This window comes from Lactuca serriola, chromosome 1 (genome assembly GCF_051521515.1).
Source record: "Lactuca serriola cultivar US96UC23 chromosome 1, Lser_US96UC23_V15, whole genome shotgun sequence".
NCBI lineage: Eukaryota > Viridiplantae > Streptophyta > Magnoliopsida > Asterales > Asteraceae > Lactuca > Lactuca serriola.
Window position 1 is genome coordinate 68,056,336 of NC_136408.1, and position 16,453 is coordinate 68,072,788.

Consider the following 16,453-nt stretch of genomic DNA (forward strand, 5'->3'; position numbering starts at 1 on the left):
AAAGAATGGCAATTTTGTTTTTTTTTGGTTTCTTATTTCTCCATTTTTGGAGTTGCAAAAAGTCAACACTACCCTGGTTCTTTCTTTCTTTCTTTCTTGATTATCTCAATTTTTTTCAATGTCGGTTTCTTGAGATTAAAAAAATGATTTAACAAGAAGCAAAACGTTAAGGATTTCAATATGATCTAGCAGATTAGTGAAGGTTTCAATAACTCTTATGCTTAAAGAGTATCATACCATTAAATTTCTAACCAAAAAAAGTTATATATACACTAAAGTCCCAATATTTTCAACGATTTGACAAAAAAATCCTAAACTTTATTTTTTTGACAGTAAAGTCCTAATTGACGATTTGACAAGAAAGTCCTAAACTTTATTTTTTTGACAAAAAAATCCTAATTACCGGATAACCGAGAAAAAAGGGTAAAAGTGTCAAAAACTGTCGGTAATTTGGACTTTACTGTCAAAAAAATAAAGTTTAGGACTTTCTTGTCAAATCGATGAAAATATTGGGACTTTACTGTATATATCCCTTAAATTAAAAAGAAATAAAATTATTTAAACATAATCAATAGAGTACATAAAACATACATTATTTTCCGTTTAATAACATATGGAGTTGCATTTCATACAACTTTCTTTGTCATTCTGACAATGTTGTATCAATTTCTAAAAATTTCATCGCTGGTTTACTTTTTTGTCATCCATCTTTTTTTCATATCGTGGTTTTTCAAAGTTCTTGTGTATTCTTTCATTATGTTCATTTTTCCATTTCGTTTGCATCCCTTTGTCTTTCTTGTATACCAGTACACCATTTCTATTCATCATGTAATGTCATCCAAATGTGCAAAAAAATAAATTCAAAACTCTCTGATGAAATATATAATGTTAGACCCCTTTTTTGTCTTCTTCATTTAACCCACTTTCATGCCTATATTTGATTTGTTCATAACACCCAACAAACTTAGAAACAACGTGATTCAGTCCAATAATAATGTTAAAAGTTGTTGTGTCACAAAATTTGTGGATATGACATGTTTTTTTTTGGTCTTCCAGGTATATTAAACGACATCAACATGTTAGACCGTTCTCCTATTTTTTTACAAGGTGTTAGAGGGGAGAGCACCAAAGGTTAACTTCCAAGTGAATGGTAACAATTGCAATTTAGGTTACTACCTCACAGATGGAATTAATCCTAATTGGGCTACTTTTGTAAAATCAATACCATTACCTCAAGGACCGAAACATGCACTATTTGTAAAGAAACAAGAGGCAGCTAGGAAAGATGTTAGAAAGAGCATTTGGCGTATTACAATCCATGTTTGCAATTATTAGTGAACAATCATGTATCTGATGCAAAGAAATAATCGGAGAAAGAATGAGAGCATGTATCATTGTGCACAATATGATTGTGGAAGATGAACGTGATTTATATATTCATCAATTTGATTATATAAATAATGATATTAATTTTAATATATCTAGGCTTTCAATTTCCCGAAGTCGTCTTCCCTTATATGACACGTATCTTCAGAGTCATGCAAAAATTTGTAACAAATCCATAAATCATCAATTACAAGCAAATTTGATAGAAGAGATCCAGAATCGATTTGGAGACTATGAAAATGAGGATTAATTTTGTAATATTCATTTTGTGATTCATGTTTTTGTAACGTTTTAATATTTAAATAATAAATAAAGTAAAATAAATTTAATATTTATTATTATTTTGTTATTTTATATTTAAAAATATTATTTTATTATAATAATTAAATTTTTGTTTATTTATTATTGAGTAAATATTAATATATAATATTTAGTATATATGTTAAAAACTTAAAATGGATAAAGTAATTGTTGATAAGGCAGTACGGACCATTTTTGAAAAAATGAGTGATATTGTATTGATGTAGAAATAATTATTAGACCATCTGATATGCTTGTCACGAAAGGATTCATAGTCTACATGGTCACTAACCACGAATGTGAACATCATCCCAGGTGTTTGTGGTGGTTAGTGGTGAGATATTTTTGTGATCAATTGTGGTGGGGAACACTAACGACCACACCTAATCATTATCAAAAAATAATAATGATATAATGGTTAATGGTATGTATAGCAGATGACCTTATAAAACATGTTTGAAAGATGAGTGATATTTCATTGATGTGGATGATGTAAGTAGTTGGCTTGTAGATTAGTTGTTCATCCTTTAGCTTGTGGTATATTCCAATTACTTTTTAGGTTAATATTGTAAATAAACAATAAATAATATTTAAGATATATTGGACATATTTGATAGAGTCATCCGAAGTAACAACATAATTTAACATATTTGATTTGACTTATAGAAAAAAAAGCTCCAATACTCAAAAATTCAAAAACCAATTCGATATATTTGATATATGTCAAGAATTGTGACATTGGTTAGCCCCAAACACCTTCCTCTTCCTGTCATGTGTTGCATGAAAATAAGTTCAGTATGGAATAATGTATAATTTGCTCAATAACATCTATTTTGCTCAACAAACAAATAAGTCTATGTGTCATCCCTAGTAACAAATGAGTATCATGTCTCTCACGATGTTCATAATGTATATATACAACATAAAATATTATTTATCAAATCTACGATTAAATAGCCATGCCAGTTTCACGAAAATCACGAGCTGATTTTTGTGTGTAACTGGAATTGTGAAACTTGAAATCCTTAATATTACTAGAGGTTTATTTTTCAAAAAAAAAAAAAAAAAAAAAAAAGGTTAAAGTCCATTAAAGTGACTTGAATTGAATATTACCACCTTAATTAAAACTTGCTTAAAGAATGAATTTAATATTACCACCTTAATAAGATTTTATAAAGAACTCAATCATAAGTTGGTAATGTGGATCTCCTGAAACACATTAGATGCACGTGGAACAGTAAAACATGTTTCAAAAGATTAATTGATTGCTGATTCAATTCTTTTATATGATTTAAAATTTCATTCGTTGAAAACTATAATAATAAAAAAGGATACCATACATATATGACTACCAAAACTAACGTAATAACATAACGACATCGATGCATATATTAATCCAGCAAGCAATAGAAATGGAAATAAAACACGAAATAAGTTTATGTTGATAATTAAAATTTAAAAGTAGAAAGTAGAAACATATAAATAAATTACGATAAAAGCAAAAGCAACCACTGTACAAAATGAGCTATTGGAGGGGTGATGCTCGTCAGTCGTCGAACATGAAACCAAACATCTTCTTTCTGTACACTTTCTCCTCCATAACCTTTCACCAATCTACCACCTACCTCTCTCTTCTCTTCTCTTGTCTTCTCTTACCAGGTATCTACACCACCACCACCACCACCACCACCACCAACCACCGCCACCTAAACTGATTGATAATTACATATAATATTCACAGCATATACCATCACCTAAGAGAGATGAAACGATCCTTGCCCTTCTGTTATTGCATATAACAGCTTCTCCTTCATCATTTCCTGTAAAAAAACCCACCATTTTTACAACTTGTTAGCCTTGGAGGCTGGACCAAACAAAAGTTTTGGGACCAAAATTGCAAAAATCATCTATACTAAGGGACCAAAAATGTAATTGATGTGTTTTATATAACCTTAGAAGAATACGGAGGCAATTTCAGATAATTAGCACATGTCATCACACTTGGAAGATCCGCATCCACCACTTTATCACAAAGCTGTCAAATAAAAATAAAAAATTAAAACAAGTCCCAAAATATTATTAATTCTAAAAAAGAAAATTACGAAACTGACCTTGCGTACGATTGTGAGTTTTGGGTTGAGTGATGCCAACCCACCAATAGGAAGCCGTGGTGCACCAGTCACAAATTTCACAAAAGCTTTTTGCTGTTCATAGTCAAATTCTTGTATGACTTCCAGAAACTGCATTTTTCTTAAATTTAATTATTAAACCAAGAAATTAAAAAAAGTAAAAAGGAATAATAAAAATAAGAAGAATTAATAGTACTAACGTGTATAATGGGAGGACTACTAGCAGTATATCCATGATCAAACTTTATAAGATCTGAAAGCTGGTTTGACTGTTGAAAACAAAAAATAATTAGTATCTAAAAGTTATAATTTTAAATTAAATAAAACTCACATTCCAAGTTTCACTTTCGCCACATAAAAGACGCTCTAATTCCTCATCGGTGAATATCTTGAGATTTTTAATCGGGAAAACCTGATTAAATCCAGATTTAAAAGCTTCCATTTGTTTCATAATCCCAGAATTTATCGTTGCATCAACCACAAGTTCAATATAATTCTCCAAATTCATCATGTTCACCTGAAAAATTAAACATTTTTTTTTTTCATTTTCTCCATATAACAGATCATGAACAAAAAGATGGTTATAAAAGAAAAAGAAAGGGTAAATTGGGAAAATAGCAACTTACTTTTCTCTTTCTACCAATATTGGCAATGTAAGTATGTTGCTATTATAGGTGAAAAATAAAGTACATTGCTAATATTGGTAAAACGAGTAAATTATTGTTTGCTATTTCCTGTGATTTACCCAAAAAAAATTTAAAAAAAAGCCTAACCATTTCTTTATCAGGACCAGAAGCAAGAATATAATCAGGATATCCAGGAAGAGTAAAATCCAGATGTAAATCTTGAATTTTTGAACCCCGAAATTCAAATTCTGAATTTTTTCCAAATTTTTCTAAATTCTTTTTTCTTTCAACAAGAGCTTGAAACTCAATCAAGGTTTTACCCAAACCAGCATCAAACGACTGGATGTCATACACAGTAAGTTCCTGGAATCATAAATTCCAAAGTTAATCAAAACCAGATTGCATAAAATATCAACATTAAATTATATAAGAAACAAAACCAAACCTTTCCAAGAATTAGTTTATAAAAAGCTTTTGAAAACGGAATATCCAAAACCCTTCCATCATGAAGAGCCTTCGCAACCACCTGCCCTAAAAGCACAAATTTTTTATTCACATCCGTGATGGAATTACGCAACGGCGAAGGAAAGAGTCCGAACGGAACGGAATTAACAATTCCGATTCCGGAGTTGTCACCTCGCCACATTCCCATTCCGGGCTTCTGAAACTCATTACTAACAAGTGTAAAAAACTCCAATGTGGGACCCAGACCCGTACCAACTTCTTCATCATATTTCACTTCAAGAACAACTTTTTGATTCGCATGTAAATCCATCATTTTGGAAGCCGATTCAAGAATCTGATTTCTATAAACCAAAAACTTTTTTCGTGGCATAGGGGAATCATTTTGACCGTTTTGCCCCTGGTGCTTACCCAACGCTACTAACTTGAAGTACTTCCATCTTGCCTCGAAACTAAACAAGAAAGGGCATGATGTCATCAACTGTGTACACCATGATGGCATGCCACCTGTACATATTGCCAACGGGTCCCGCATCTGTTGCTCGAGTTTTTCTGTTAACCTAGTGTTCACAAACTCGTTGACCAAAATACCCTCGTTTGTTGCTTTTACATCATCCAAGTTTCCAATTTTGCCCTCGGAAAACGCTTCAATTCTTTCGCGAGTCATGAGATGGAATCTACATTCGTTCACGGATTCCAAGATTCTCAGCAAAAACAATAAGTTGTGACATGGAGTTGACTTTTCAACAGAAGAACCAATTTCAGAAGGGGAACTACTTTTTTCTAAGGTTAATGATTTTTTGAATGTTATTTTGTGTAATTGATTCCACAATAATCCATTCACAGTGTCAAATTCTGATATGTGTTGACTAAGAACAGCTTGATAAATAGTCAACCCTCGGTCAATTTCCTTTCCTTCAAGGTATAATGATAGTTTCTGTGAAGAACTGGCATCCTGAAACAATAACACCAACTTTATATAGAAATGTAATTTTCAACTTTGAAGAAATGTGGTAAAAAAATAAAAAGGTAAACTGTTGTATTGTACCTCTGTTGGTTTTTGAGGAGAAGTTTGACTTTGACCGACATCGTGTTGACTTTTATCAGAGGGTGATTGAGCATTGTTTAAGCAAACTTTAGGCCATAAGAAAGTTTCAATTGCTTCAAAATCTGAAAATGGATCAACAGTTTGAACGTCTCCTGTGTATTCAGTCAAAGTTGACTCTCCCTCTTCTTTCACAAATAGAACTCTGAGACATGGGTAAGTGGTGGAATGCCTACGTGGCACAGTGGCATATGAATTCCTGTGTTTGAATGAATTGTTTAACACAACAGGAAAATCTTCAACAGAAGATAAAGCACTTTGTAGTTTTGAGATAAATCCAGATAAAGAGAAGTAATCAAACGGTTGATTTGTGCATGATAAAAACAGCCTCCCAAATGCCTCCACTCTAGAACAATCCCCATTAGAAAGGTAACTAACTAAGGAATCAGTGATTCCGCTCTCGACAAATTCAAAAGTGGAAATCACATCTCTGCCATTGAGAATTGACATGATTTGATGCAAGACATGATCATATCCCTCTTGTGTCATCATGGAAGATAATTCAGAAGATAAAGATTTCAGCTTTTCAAGAATTGGAGTCATTCCAGTCTCTGAGGTGGAGGAATTTGTGTCAAAGTACTTTGTTCTTATGTGTTTTGCAAGAGTTCGAACACATTCCAATTCCAACTTACATTTCCTTGATTCTGAAGATGATGAAGTTTTGTTGACATCAAAAGAAAAACATAAGCAGCGAATCACATCTTTTCCAGCATATTTTTTGCTTGAAGTATTCGATAATTGGATGTCGTTGAACATTGAAAACATAAACTGTGAACACTTTTCAGGGTCTATAAGTGCATCAATGGCAAAAAGAACACCTTCTTTAACAAAAGGTCCCATGAAAACATCAGTATTCTTTTGTAGGATAGTGTCAGAGATATTAAGAGCTAGCATTAGTACATGTATATCCTTCCTAGTGAACACTCCAGCCAAAAACCTGAGAAATTACCAACATGAAACCATTAAAACTGAAGAGAAATTTGATTAAAAAAAAAGTATAGTTGAGTATCAAGATTATGTCACCTTGAAATGTTGGTGCTTTTAAGCAAATCAAGAAGCATATCAGAGTTGCTGTAATAAAGTAACTTGTCAACAACAGATAGACACCCATAACAGATATATAAATCCACTCCAGAATCAACAACCTGTTCAGAAACGAGAAGAAAAGAAAGGGTATATCAGGGAAATTGTAAAAGTTAGCAAGAAATCAGTACAACATGATTGACAAATGATAACCAACCTGGATCAAAACAGGTAATAAATCATTCCCAAATTTCTCTACAAGATCAGGATGAGTCACCAAGAAAGCTTCTTTTTCTGCAGCTAATGGAACTTCTTGATTTCTGGATACAACGGGTAGAAGCTGAATCAACAACTTCAAAACTTCATGCATTTGATTATAATGTCCATCAATTGTTCGAGGGGAAGGGACTCCATGTGAAAGGTCATATATTGACAAGATCTCTTTCAAAATGCTACTTATATTAAGATCAAAAAGTGTCTTCACAGCTACCATAGAACCAGAAGCAAGTTTAACAAGTAGTCCAATTAAACCCTGCATAGAAATACACAAGAGTTCTTCAAAAAAAGATTGAAAAGAAAAAGAAATTGCTAAAAGAAAAGAAGATATACATATACATACAGTATGAACAGAATGAGATAGAGTGGTATGGCTGTTCAAGTCTATAAGATGTGCCACTTGATGAATCAATCCATGTTTAGAAAGTTCATCAAGCATTTCACTGGATTCTTGTACTCTTTCTGCTATTTTAATTAAGCATGTAGCAACATGTTCAACAAGCTGCAATCACAAGAATATGTCAGTAAAGTACAAAAGATTATAAGAAAGACCATAATTATATTTATACCTGATTGTCCTCATACTGTAAAAGTTTGCAAAGTACTGGAACTGCATCCATAAAAGGTGAAGAACCTTCAGATGGAAGCTTCACACATATATTTACCACAGTGGAAAGAGCAACCCTCTTGAAAAAGAAAAAGAAAAAATATTAGCTAAATAAATATGATTTCTGATACAAAGTTATTTTGACCCTACAGTCTTTATACCTGGAGACTTGTGGAGAAGAAATCAATGAAAGTAAGAACAGCCATGATTGCACCAGATTGTAAACAAGCAAGTGGTTGCTCACGTGATATCTTCTCTAATGCTTGCAAACACTATGAGAGAAGAGAAATGTGTGAATTAAAAACAATAGAATCAGAAGATGTTGAAATCAATGAGGTTTTTGAAATTTCACAAACCTGTTCAGCTACATCTTCGTACTCAAAAGCCAGTAATCTCTTACAAAGTGCTGTAACTCCATCATGTCGTATAATTAAAGCAGAGGATTGAGGATGAATGTCACAGAGATAAGTTAGAGCCCTAATAGATAGAAGCATGATCTCAGGATTGCTTTCATGGCTAGCCAGCTTTATAAGAATGGGAGACAAGGAATCCGCAATTAAACTGGATAAAGAACTGTCTGTACAGAACGAGAGTATTTCACAAAGCTCCCTGAGCGCTTCCTGTTGAGCAGATTCCTCGGTTTCTTCACTCAGATTTGATAAAACCCTTTTGAATTTCGCTTGATCAGCAGATAGCCTTTGCCTTTGGTAATCAAGTATAGCATGCCTTTGTCGTCTTTGATCTGCATCACCGGTTTCCTCTGAATCACAGGAGCCATATGCTGAATCCTTATCTTCGTCTGTACGCCCTGAACCAGAAGCAGATGAAGATGTTTCCATTTCGTGGTCATGATCGTGGGTTTGATTCGTCGAGGTGCTTGGGGTTTCAACCGGCGACATTGATGAACTTGGTCTGAACTCCAATGAACTACACGTTCTCTTATCTGCTGGCAATTCATCAACTGTTTCACTTCTTTTATGCCCTCGATTACCCATCAACACACTGCAAAACTCATTAACAGAACGAACTACCATTAATACGTTACCAAATCAAACATCATAACAATATTAACAACACAGCGGATAACCAGTTTCCCAAACAGACATTTTTCTCACCCTCAACAAATCATTACACACAACAGTTGACTAAAAAAAGTGCTTTTACAAATCTCCTGATCCTTAATCACACATCAAAAGTATGAAAAGCATCAGACGAAAATTAAATAAAGCACACTTGCGTGCCAGAAACTGAAAAATATCTATATCGATCACTATAACGATTAAGAAAAATAAATGAATCACCATACTATAACCACAAAATTAAACTCTTTTGTATGAGAAAGAGATAACTTAAAACTACCCCCCCCCCCCCCCATTAAATTTGTTTTTTTTTTTTCATCGTCCCTGTTAAGCTTAAAACCGACACAAAATACATAAAGGAATACATGGACATGATTGATGATGCGTATACTTGACGAATGATCAGCTTTCGAACTTTTCGATGAAACAACTTACTAATTCGATGAAACAACTTACTAACACGAACATGAAGTGGAGAAGAATCAAGCGTTTGACTACCTTAAATCCGTTAAGTCGTAATAGTGATTACAAGAGTTGCAGAAATTGATTTAGCGTGATATTGAAATCCTAATTTGTAGTTGAAATTTATAGAGGGTTTTACCCTAATTTACAGTTCAGAAAAGGGAGGAAGAGAGATGATGATGATGGTGAAACAGAGATGGTATTCGAGTGTTTATATTTTAGATGAATTCTCATCTCCAAATAACAATTAATAATAATATAAGAATTTTAAGAGTAAATTACATTTTAGGTCCCTTTGGTTTACATCTTTCTACATATTTAGTTTTGTTTTTGAAAGTTAGTGCCAAAGGTCCTTATGGTTGTAAAATCTATAAACTTTGGTCCCTTAGCCCGTTACTATCCACATGTCTACGTTACATTCATGTTAAATTCATGAAAATCAACGAAATTACCCTTCTTTTTGTTTATATTATTTTAACATTCCTTGAAAAAAGACAATTCATGTAAAAATTTAAAATCAAGTCCCCAAAAGCCTAACAACTATAATCTACCATAAAAATTCCTAACGAACATCATCTCCTCTTCATTTATATACTCATCGTCGTCGCTCGCTTTCTCTCCCACCATTTAAAGTTCAAATCGACTGCATATATTAACATAGTGAGGTAATGGATTGTTTTTTCTGGACTATAGCGATGGTGATAACTCGTCAGAGATGAAGAGGATAAGGACGAGGGGTTAGTTTTTATGGACTTCAGTAGTGGTGGTAGCTCGTCGTAGACGAAGAGGATGGGGAATGGTTGATTTTTTCTAGACTGTGACAATGATGCAGCCTCTGACTTTTCTGGACGCAATGCAAAAAATTTAGAATTTTTTTCTAATATCCTGCAACTCCTGACTTTCTCGTGACACCTCTACTATGAAATCTTGAACCACAAAGCACCAAAGCTGATTTTTGTGAACATAAGGACCATTGCATTAATGCTTTAAAACCATGACCAAAACTGCTAAAAGATGCATAACACAGGGAGAAGAAATGTAATTTACTCTAATTTTAATGTATTTTATTAAAAGATTTACTTGATTAAGATTATATGGTGTATCTATTCCGCTATTCGTAACTAACTATAACCTCTTTGAGAGATTTATGATGTTTGATATCCAAAGCTTTTTCGAATTTCATTTGTTGAAATTATATTTGTTAAAATTTATAATATTAAATCTTTTGAGTTCCTTTCTTTGAAAATAGTTTACAGTTTTTTGAAAATCTATATCGGTTTAATATATATATATATATATATATATATATATATATATATATATATATATATATATATATATATATATATATAATTGAGAAAAAAAATTGAAAATAAGGGAATTATTTTCAATCATACATTTATTTTGCCACAAATCACTTAGCCTACCGGCGGAAATAGATAACGGATACACGTGTTTTTTTCAACCAAACATGTTTCATTAAACTATGTTAATCTTTATCTTAATATAACTAAAAACATATTTTTTTTTGTTTTTTTTTTTATTTTTAGAAAACTATTTTTATCGAAAAATTATATTAAATATATAAAAATTCATAATTTTTTATTCTCTATAAATACACATTCATATTGATATAGTTTTAAAATAAGATAAAAAAACATATTTTTTTTAGAGTTTCAACTCTCGTTATTCATAAGGCCGGAGGGTATGGAGCGGGAAGGCTTCCCTCTCACTGGAACATCGTATCGTGGGTGAGGGGAGCTTCCTGCGGGAAAGAGGTGCGGAGAGGGGGTGTCGCATTCTCTCTCCTCATTATATTGGCCAATTTTTTTTTTTTAATCTTTTTTAATATTTATAAAATTATATACATACTAAAAAAATATAAAAATATATAACAAAATTCATGGTTTTTAATTCCCTACAAAATGAGTATAATATATGTATAAAATATATTTATAAAAAAAATAATAATGTATAAAATATATTTATAAAAATTCATGGTTTATAATCTTTTTTAATATTTATAAAATTATATACATACTAAAAAAATATAAAAATATATAACAAAATTCATGGTTTTTAATTCCCTACAAAATGAGTATAATATATGTATAAAATATATTTATAAAAAAATAATAATGAATGGAGCTTCCCACTTATTCCTTGGGTTTTAGGCAATGGAAAGGAAAGTGATGGAAAGGATGGTGTGACCCACAAAAAGTGAGGAAAACTCCCCACCCATACCCTACGGTCTAAGTGAATAAAAATCAATTAGATTTTTATTACAATATATTTGTTATTCACTTATGAATAAAACGTATGGTTAACTTTTCTTTTATAGTTTGAGTATCGTTCATATATGAATATAACACGTAATAAAGTTTTCTTACTTCAAATATATTTTTTGCATCATCTTTCGTCATATATTATATTTATATATGAATAAAACGTGTATCAGTTGTCGTCATATTTTATATTTATATATAAATAAAACATTTGTCAGATTTTTGTCACAGTTAATTTGTAATTCATATATGAATAAATAGTATAAATGATACTTAAACTGTAAAAAAAATTTTAAAATATTTTTTTATTCATAAGTGAATAACGAATATACTGTAGTAAAAATCTAATGTATTTCTATTCACTTATGAATAACGATAGCTGAAACTATACAAAAATAAAAATTTTAATTTATCTTAAAATTATATCAATATTGATGTCTATTTGTAGAGAATAAAAAATTATGAATTTTGATATATTTAAAATTGTTTTTCATAAAAAAAAGCTCCTTAAAAATTAAAAAAAAAAACTATGTTTTGTATATATTAAGGTAATGATTAACATTGTTTAAGGAAACATGTTTTCTTGGAAGACACATGTGTATTCCTTCCCCATTTCTGCCGGTATGATAGAGGTTTTTGCGGCAAAAATAAATTAGTGGCTGAGAATGATTCCTCCATTGTCAACCTATTTTATTTTCTCGATTGAACTTCTCTCTCTCTCTCTCTCTCTATATATATATATATATATATATATATATATATATATATATATATATATATATATATGTATGCTTAGGTTATTTTGTTTTTACTAAATATTATGTGCTAGAATACAAAGATCTGGACCACCGGATGGAATATAATCAAATGTTATGATCTGAGAGTCTATGATATTACAATAGGGTAACATGCACCATATAATCACACAATTTTCAGCATAAGAGTATTTTGGTCAATTTACCTATATTAAATAAGGAAATTTCCAGATTTTAAGGGATAATTAAATCCTTTATTTTTAAAAATCTGAATATTTTAAATTAATTCAAATTTAAAAATGAATAAAATTCTTAAAAAATAGCATTTTTAAATATACAATTATTGAACAAATACATTTGATCCTCTTTAATGGTCCATATAATCAACTTAATCTTCACATATATACTTGTTGTTGAACTCGATTCCGAATATTTCTTTTGTATGTTTAATATTGAATTTCTTCTACATGTAATTTCGAAAGAATAAGATACATTACTCGTTAGTATTACCAATTAAACAAATATACTTTTTGTTACCAAACATTCTCAAAGACATTCTAACAGAATGCATACATATAAATAAATTCTAACAGAATGCATTTAAATCATAGTATTTTCTTCTATATGCATAAACATTCTAAAGCATGTATAAATGTATTATGTCAGAATTACTAGCAACACATGTTTTATGTAATATTTATATTCTTATAAAATGAACATGTGTTTGCATTTTGATATGAAAAAAATTAAAGAATAAAATTCGAGTTTATTCTTAGAGAACAATCATTCTAAAAGAATAAGATTAAAGTTTCCCTTCCTTTTTTTTGGTTGTCTAGGTCTAATCAATGTAACATCCCGTTTATTAAATAAATAAGTAGATAAAGATTTATAAATGAACATAAGTCCTAAGTCAATAATATTTAGCAAAGTGTTGGTTTTGGGGAGCCGATTGTTACAATTATAGAAGTCGGGGGTTTAAAGTGTAAGTTTCGGATTGGTTTTGTAAATATTTATGAAGGTAGGGACTACTTGGTAAATTATTGAGACTTAATTTGAAGATATTTTGGAGGCTAAGGGCATCGTAACATGTGGACTTCATTTGAGAATAAATTGTAAAGGAGGGGTTGTTTGGCAACTGTTGGGGCTTATTATGAAAAGAATTATAGGAGCAGGGGTATAATGGATAAATATGGGGGTTGTTTCGAAATTATTTCATGATGGGGGGGACTATTGTTGACATTATGGGATAAATTCATATGGGGCTCGGGGTATATAAACTCGTCACCCTGGTAAACCCTAACCCTAGACGACGCGTCTTAGCCGCCAACCTCAATTTCAAACGCCGCCGTCATGGTCGGAGCCGGAAACCACCAGCCGAGTATTACCACCGTCTTTCATTCTTCTTCTTTTGTTCATCGGTAACACGTAATGACCACCAAGAGGCCACCGTCGTAGCTCTTGCCGTCTAGTACGCTCCGGTGTTGCCAATAGTGGTCGTTATCGTCCGTCGTCGGTCGTAGCGTCGTTGTTGCTGCCGTTGTTGGTTTGTTCCAACGAGTTGGTGGCAGCGTTCGTGATTTGTGATGCAGATGCCCGTGTGTGTGGGTTTTTCTGTCGAGTGAAAGTCGTGAAGAACCACAATGGCAGCCGACCTTGGTGACTGTTGCCATCAACACCGCTGTTCGTCGCCGCCGCCTGTGTTATTTCCTTACTATTGCGATCACCGTTACCGCCCCAAAGAGCTTACGTGTTCGTGTCTCACGTGAGTACAAGGCTGCTTCAAGTTCGTGTGGTGTGTGTGTTATTTCGGGTGTGTGTTTGTTTGGCCGGAAAACTAAGAAAAGGCCACCACCACCACCGTGAGGTGGTGGCTGCCACCTTGTACCACCGTTGGCCACCACAAGGGTGGCTGTGTGTATGTTTTTATTTGAGATGTTGCGTTGTATGTTGTAATTCGATCAGAATAATTAAGAAAACCCATCACCACCACTGTGAGCCGCCATTGACCACCACTACATGAGGTGGAGTGGGTGGTGCCCGACTTAATTATCAGTTAATTAACCTAAAAGTTTACCAAATGGACTAATGGGCTTGTGATTGGGTTGGAAACCCTATTTAGGGTTTAGAAAACCCTAATTCTAGGAGTGTTAGTTTGGGAATTGTCGGGACCCGCGTTTGGACTGTTAGACTAGAATTTTGGTTTATGTCCAACTACATTATATGAATGGCCTAGTAGAGTGATGGACTTAATGGATTAAATCCTTAATGGGTTAAGTAAGAAACACTTAGCCCTAATTTTCATTTTATGTGAAACCCTAATTTTACTTGGGCCTTCAGTTGGGCCATTCCATTGGGCTTTGGTGATTAGGCTATTGATGGGCTATCCAAGAACAATCATGTGGACTAGAATATTTAGATGGACTTTATGGTAAGGCCCATATGAGGATTTGAGGCCAATTTGGAAAATTGGGCCATAGTTGGGTCATTAGTGGACTCATTTGGTATTGGGCCTCGATGGGCCCAATAGGCTTTGGTTATTTATGGGTCGGGTTGGTGGACCATATTTAGACCTAATATGTGAAGGTTTGGTCTTAGATCCTAATATGGTTAATTATGGGTTTGGCTGAGTGTTAGAGGCCCGAGTACAACAACAACATTTATAAGATTTTTTCGCCATCCGAGGTGAGTCTTCACACTATACTTACGCGTGTGGTAATTTATGTGTCATCGGAGGGTCTTATTCGTGTTATTGACCGGAGGGTCTTATTTATATTATTGACCGGAGGGTCTTAGTACATTATTGACCGGAGGGTCTTAGTACATTATAGACCGGAGGGTCTTAGTACATTATTGACCAGAGGGTCTTATTTGTTTATAATGTGATATGTGTTATCGTGCATACTGTCTATGTGACTTATCATGTTATAGTATTCTGTGTATATGTTGATCTTATGTGCTTATACTGAGATATGTGATATCATGCATTTTGTCTTGTGATTTATGTTGTATATTATTCTATGCATTATTGAGATAGGACCAGAGGTTCCACCCGAGTTGTGGGACCGAAGGGTTCCACTGAGACACATCGACCGGAGGGTCTTATTCGAGATATAGCCATGAGAGACTAATGAGACGTGTGTGGTATTTTGGGTACTCACTAAGCTTCGTGCTTACCATGTTATGTGTTATGTGTTTCAGGTACTTCTGTAGATTTCGGGAAGGCGAAGGCTTGATTGTACACATCTGTCGGCGTATAGGGATTTGAGGATTGTGGGATACGTTGATGTTGTTTTGAAACAAAGGATAACTAGTATGATTCAAGTTCAAAATTCAATTATAACCTATCCAAACGGAATAACGAATGATAATCGATTACCTGATAAAACTATAAACCGATAATGATTCCTGATTCAAATGAGTAATTGAACCTACCCTAAACCCTTCAACATTGCAGTCGATAAATCCTGAATAACAAGATGATCAACTATCGCTTGTCTTCTATTGCCTTTTGCTAATCTGCAATGACGTTGAATTCTTCTCGCGTGTGGACTACAAGAACGATGAAAATCCAAGATATAATTACAATCAAAAGATTTTGAAATTGAAAAATAAACCCTAAATCCCAGGGCCCCAAGTAGAAATTATCAATGATTTTGGATTGCTCATGGTCCTGAGCAATGAAAAGGGAATGGTGGTGGGGTTTGAACTCAATTACCTGGTAATGAGTTTTGAATCTTGATGTTCGATTGTAAAAGAAGAAGTAGAAGCGGTGAATAAGAAACGATGTTAAGTTCGATTTAGGGCTAATGTTCTAAATTTATCTTTGCTTCTTGCGTAATATCAGGAATTGTTGTTGATCTACCATAATTAAATGCAAAGATTATTATAATACCATTAAATGATTTATTTTTTCCGAAATACCTATTGGTGCATTCATGCACACAATAGTTGCTAGAAA

The 16,453-nt window shown here is 32.8% G+C and overlaps 1 protein-coding gene across 4 annotated transcripts; it reads right to left on the minus strand.

The window, feature by feature from the left end:
• Positions 1-3,105: 3,105 nt before the first annotated feature.
• On the minus strand, positions 3,106-9,669 carry UPL4 (ubiquitin-protein ligase 4). 4 transcript variants are annotated; one of them, XM_079028698.1, is made up of 15 exons: positions 9,595-9,669; positions 8,271-8,916; positions 8,076-8,186; positions 7,877-7,993; positions 7,651-7,809; positions 7,249-7,563; positions 7,032-7,153; positions 5,952-6,945; positions 4,887-5,858; positions 4,589-4,804; positions 4,147-4,332; positions 4,016-4,084; positions 3,798-3,926; positions 3,638-3,721; positions 3,106-3,506 (listed from the first exon to the last, which is right to left on the minus strand). In XM_079028698.1, exons 2-15 carry the CDS (start codon positions 8,907-8,909, stop codon positions 3,441-3,443), a joined length of 4,179 nt encoding a protein of 1,392 aa, XP_078884824.1. In that variant the 5' UTR covers positions 8,910-8,916; positions 9,595-9,669; the 3' UTR covers positions 3,106-3,440. The 4 variants fall into 4 exon arrangements, with proteins under 4 accessions (XP_078884824.1, XP_078884818.1, XP_078884829.1 ...); XM_079028692.1 differs by having other exon boundaries at positions 9,492-9,669; XM_079028703.1 differs by lacking the exon at positions 9,595-9,669 and adding an exon at positions 9,030-9,171.
• Positions 9,670-16,453: the final 6,784 nt, after the last annotated feature.